The sequence below is a fragment of the Theobroma umbraticum genome, unplaced genomic scaffold, assembly GCF_002168275.2.
Source record: "Theobroma umbraticum cultivar Fairchild unplaced genomic scaffold, ASM216827v3 scaffold_204.0, whole genome shotgun sequence".
Classification (NCBI taxonomy): domain Eukaryota; kingdom Viridiplantae; phylum Streptophyta; class Magnoliopsida; order Malvales; family Malvaceae; genus Theobroma; species Theobroma umbraticum.
In genome coordinates this window covers 6,879,363-6,885,362 of record NW_018397267.1, presented here as the reverse complement: position 1 = coordinate 6,885,362, position 6,000 = coordinate 6,879,363, and the positions used below count along the sequence as shown (strand labels likewise).

At 33.9% G+C, this 6,000-nt stretch overlaps 1 protein-coding gene across 1 annotated transcript; it reads right to left on the bottom strand.

The window, feature by feature from the left end:
- Positions 1-464: 464 nt before the first annotated feature.
- Positions 465-2,340, bottom strand: LOC110424142 (protein transport protein SEC13 homolog B). The gene is made up of 2 exons (XM_021438651.2): positions 2,255-2,340; positions 465-1,674 (listed from the first exon to the last, which is right to left on the bottom strand). Exon 2 carries the CDS (start codon positions 1,662-1,664, stop codon positions 759-761), a length of 906 nt encoding a protein of 301 aa, XP_021294326.1. The 5' UTR covers positions 1,665-1,674; positions 2,255-2,340; the 3' UTR covers positions 465-758.
- Positions 2,341-6,000: the final 3,660 nt, after the last annotated feature.

Here is a 6,000-nt window from a genome sequence, read left to right as displayed (position 1 = left end):
TACCATCTTTTGACTTCTGTGGACTCTATATGTTTGGTAAAAACATGTGTTGCAGCCAACATCTCACTTCTGAAGCACACCCTGAATTCCATTGCCTTGTTATAACTTATAAAAAAACGCTAATTCCTAATTTCTCACAAATGATGCTATCTAAAAAGTACTGTGTTTTCATTTTGATTCTTGCCACATATCAATCTCAAATTTAAATATTTCTATTCAAGATTCATCTCCTAATGTCCTTAAACCAATAAAAGACCTTCTATTGCCTTATCTGTGTAAATCTTCAAAACATTTAAACAAAAAATAAAAAAAACAACAGACCAAAGAAAATAATTTCAAAAGAAAGATTTATAACTAAATTAGCATGAGGTAGAAAGCGATGAATACCTGGAACAAAAAGCGATGGATGCATACAGGTAAATTACACTCACAAATGAATATACCAATCAAATTGACAAGATCGATAAAACATATAAAAATTATGGGACATTGACAATAGATGTCGATAGATAAACATACTAAGAATGGCTCAACCATTTCTTTGTTAAGAAGAACATGGTCCGCAAAAACCATTAACCTTCATAATCAGCAAAGACTTTTGATAGAAGCTTGAGCTCAAAATTTGAGTTCTATAATATCCAGCACAAGAACTCAACTATGCGGCTTTGTAAAATGGTAAAATCTGATAGTTTTCATACATGTAACTAAATGGGTTCTAAAACATGGCCAATATTACAAGAGAAAATAAAAGATCAGTTCTATGGCTCAACAACTGTCACCTGTTGCCACTCTCCGTCTACAGCTTCTTTCCACAAGGTCACATTGTTGTTCCCATCAGCTATAGCTAATATGTTACCTGTCAATGACCATGATACCCTCCAGACAGGGGTGTTAAAATCATGCAGTACTTTACCTTCCCACTGATCCCCTTCCTTGGCCACAGTCCATATGATTACTTTCCCATCCTGTGATGCACTTGCAATAGTAGATTTTGGCAAACCCAAATTGGGTGCCCAAGCAACATCCCGTACCCAATCGGTATGCATTTGAAGAGCTGGAAAGCAGTCCATCTTCCAGATTCCATTGTAGAGCTTCCACACCTTTACAGTGTTATCACAGCCACCAGAGCAAAGTTTCTGAACAGGGTCAAGCAAACCAGAACCAACAAGAGCCCCAGGTGCCGTTGATGGAGCCCACGAAACAGAAGTTACACCAACCGGGTGAGCCTGGTCAATCCTTGAAGTGTCCCAGCCTCCGTCTGCCCTTGCAGTGAAAACTGATATATTTCCATCAGAAGAACCACATGCCAAACAAAGTCCCAGTTCATGAGGAGCCCAAGCAATTGAATTAACAGATGACTTATGGTCCTCAAAAACATGAGCCTGGCTCCATTCATTCTGATTGCCTTCCTTCCATATAATCACACGCCCATCATAAGAACATGAAGCAAGCAAGGAGCCAAACTTTGGGTGAGCCCAAGCCACCTGCCATACTGGTCCTTGGTGAGCCGACAGAGTCGCTAAATGCTGATGGGTATTGTTGCTGACCCCAGCTATCTTAATTGTGGTGTCTGATGAGGCACTGGCGATTCGCTTACCATAGTAATCCATGGCCACATCATGGACCGTGTCCTGGTGGCCAGTTTCAATCTTCTGTGGAGGCATTCTTTTTTATCTGTGAAATATCCACTCTCAATATCAAAAACCAGAGTTGGGTTTTCCAATAAAAGTACAAATATTCCAAAAAAGAAAGAGCGATCTTTATTCTTCTGGCATAAATTTTCAGTTTTAATTTCTTAATCCAAACGGAACGAATAAGAAAAATTAATGCAATAAATGTTCACAAAATAAAAGCAAAATTTAGTGAAAAACAGATCTTATGCTCTCGCACAAGCAAATTTATCCTTAATCATTTTTCATATTTTTCAAATTCCGCACTATTGTTCTTAGCTTAGCTAATATACAAAACAAGTCAGATTTAAAAGAATCTCTATAATCTATAGCTCAGATCGAACCCTAATTTGAGATCTCCGATTCATTTTTAATTTAGCATCAATCTGAGCAAAATCGATTGATTACTAAAGCATCAGAAAATGAAAATTCAATTCAAGATCAGAAATTAAACTATTTATTAATACAAAAAATCAAATCACGAAAAACGGAAGGAAGACAGCCATTTTCTACGTTCGTCAGATATACAGAAACGTTTTCACGACATCCATGTACGTATCAGGGAAGGAAGATCGAAAACTTACAGAACGACGTCGTTGGAGGACGACCGGACACGGACTAGCTCCAATCAGTTGGTAAAGGAATTGAGAAAGGCTTTGGTGGATTCAGTTCCCGGTTTTTGCTTAGGTGTTTTTTAAAGAAAGAGAAGGGTAAATTGGGGAATTCTCAAAATGGGTTGGGGAGGTCCATTACAATTTTTATTTGGGCCCTTTTAAGTACTGACTTGGGCTAGGACCATCTTTTTTTGGGCTGGTTGAAACTTGCTAAATGGTGGACTTCTCATAATATTGGGTTCTAACGAGTTTATCAACTAATTACAATTTTTTGCTTTAATTTTATAATTATTTAATTACAATATTGAATTATGTAAGAGTTCACACATTTATGCATATAAATTTTATCTAATATTATTTTGATAAATTTCATACCTACTCATGATTGTAAATAAGAACTTGTACATAAAAAATACTATTAATAGAATAGAAGTTTTTGCTTTTGTTTTTGTATATTCAATAAAAATTTCTTGTTAAGGATTCTTTTAAGGATTATCTTTTAGAACCAATTAAAAATAATTTTTTATACTAAATTCAATAATTGAAATTAATATGATAATTTTTAATATATTAATATAATAGTTTAAAAATGCTAAGAGCATTTGCTAACAAAATAAATAAAATAATTAAATATAAAATACTCTTACTCTTAACTTATAATCGTAATTTTATACAAATTCATTAATTTTTAAAATTGATAATTTACTTTAAAAGAATATATTTCATTAGACACACAAGTCTAGATCTTACTTAATTATTAATATTTTTATTAATTTAATAACATGATAAAATTTTAAAAATAATTTTACTTTTTATTAATTTAAAATTTAATTTTATATAAATTATAATTTTTAATTTTTAATTTAAAAAAAATTAGAAAAGGAGAGCATCAATATGAAGCCATCAAATACGCTCCCTTCCCTTCCCTTGGAGAGCATTTGTCATGAGATAGTCGATCGACGAATGAGAAAATTATGGATGAATCACATCGTTCGAGAAAAAAAAAAAAGAGAATAAAAAGTTTTTTAATTATTTTATAATTTATTAATAATATTTATATTTTTAAATTTTATTATTTATTTTTAAAATTAATAAATAGATACGAAATTATAATTAAAAGTTAACAAATATTAAAGTATCTGACTTGATTGGTTTATTATGAAGTTAAAATGGAAACATTAAAATTGACATATATAATTTAGCACGAGTGAATGAAGTTTCAAAAGAATTGCAGCCTAAAAAGAATAGAGGCTGCTGCAGCTGCACGTTTCTGGCATGTTTTTTAGTTCCCGAAACACTCTATTGGCGCTACCAAAAATAAATTAAAGCCGGTGACGCCGCCGAGAATAATATACTATATTCGCCGAACGGAAACTGCACAGGAAAGGCCATCATAACAATGGACGCCACGTCACCTCCCAGCTCAGCACATCAAAATCATTCACGGGCCCCACCAAATTTCTTGTCGGGTCATGCTTGTCTCCTACCTACGTACCTAAAACGTAGCAGCATGTGCGTGTCACGAGCGGAGGATTTCATGTGCATGACATCCATGGATGGTGATAGTGCCTTTTCCCGCCCCGAGCGCCACTGCCGCACCACCAACTCCGACTACTTGACTTAAATACGGGCGTGGTACGTGGCTGACGTTAGGGTCATGATGATGATAAAAAATTTGTCAGCATGATGAACGGTAGATAATGATTGCACTCCCAAGCCTTGAGGAGAATTGTGGGCCCACATTAAGTAAGTAAATGTACAAGTAAAATAAATGCCAGTGGATGGGAAGAGGATCCTTTGGTTTCATGACATGAGACACCTTAGGGGTATATAGCGTTACTATCATAGAATCATGTTTAACAATGATAATTTCAGGTATGGGCATACACCCAAATTAAAAGATTAAAAAAAAGTACTAGAAATTGAATTGCCAAAAGTTAGTAAATTAGTAGCATTATTATGCTTTGATCCTCACCAACTGCAATGATAATCGTCTTATGATTATACATGTACATGTACATGCCAGGATGCAATGGCATAAGCAATTTAAACGAAAGGGGAGTAAAAAGTCATTCATGTGTTAAGAAGTCAAAAGTTCAAAACTATCAATTTTATAGATTGCGGCTAACTAATACCAGGTTATCTTTAATAGTGATTATATATCTTTTTCGACTTGAAACATTTCGAATTTAAATTTTTCGTTATCTTAATTATTAGAGAGAAAGCAATCATAAAAACCGTTGTTATTTACATTAATGATATAATATAATATTTTATAATTCATCTGTGAATAATAAGATTAAAATAAAAAATACGGTTTGACAGTTTAATTGATAAACTCCTAGGCATAAATGGATGGATTATGTAGAATACATGGTCCATGCTTAGAGAGCCAGGCTTTTATTGGATCCTAATGTGTTGGGGAGGGTTAAAACTTGCATGGAGGGAGCGGTTACAGGTGCGGTTTGGGTTGGGTTGGGTTTCATACTAACTAATGATGTGTGCAATAAGTTGATTGCACTAGGCAAGGGGGCATGAATATTTGTGGGGGCATTTGGATGTACCAAAATACTATGAATTAGAGCACTCTTCATAATTGCCTAGGTTGGTAGAATTTGACTTCTCTATCATTACTATTACTGTCTCTGTATAACTAAACCCATCCGTACTTTATTTATTCAACAAAAAAACATATACGTGTATTCAATTCTGTTGAATGCCATTCATTTCAACATAATGGATGACGAAGGTTTAAGCTTTTGGAAACACATGGGTTTTTATATTTTTACGGTTTAAAACTTTTTCCATCCTATAATTTTATCTCACCTAGTTAATCAATTAACACATGGATGAATGGCTTTTTATAAATAAAGGATTTGATCAATAATTAGAAACAAAAAATGACATGTATTGAAGGTGAAAAATAATGGAGGGTGCGAGTAGAATGGAAGTTGTCTGTCTTAAACACTTAATTATCACACATAATTCATATATGATAACATCTATAAATGATTAATGATTTCAATTTTCATGATAAATTATACAGTGTTATATGTATATTTTCAGTTGTTTATACTATTTGAAAATTTAGTGTCTGCCTGCATTTGTTTCACATGTACGCTTATGTTGTTTTCTGTCAATACATTCATTCCAACTGTAACCCAAAGTACATCTTAAATAAATTACAAAAATCAAAAGTAAAACAAACAAGTTTTTATATAAAATTGTGTATGGACAGAATAAATTTGTACCAGAGGCAGTAGAGCTGAGTCAAGAGGGGAAAAACTGAAAAAAGGATCGAGGTGCTGGCCGTGGCAAGCAGAAAAGAAAGGCTTTTGAGATCTCATAAAATGGGCAGCAATTCCAAGTGAAACCTGTGACCCAAAATTCTGATAATTTGCAATAGAATATGTAGAGAGCAGAAAATGAGCAGAAGAGACAGAGACACATCCGACGATAAGGCCTGCTAACACCCAAAATGTCCCCACCCGCTTACCCTCACAAATATTCCATCACAGTCACGCACCCACCCATCCCATCCCATCCCATCCCTCATGTCTTCTCAATCTGTCTTCTCTCTTTCTCATCACCCATCCCACAGTACCTTTCATCATCTTTTCCTTTTCTAAATTTTACTCTTCTCATTTTAGTTTTAAATTAAATTAATAGAAATCATTTCTAAATTCGTTAGACCATGAAATTCTTTATTATATAAA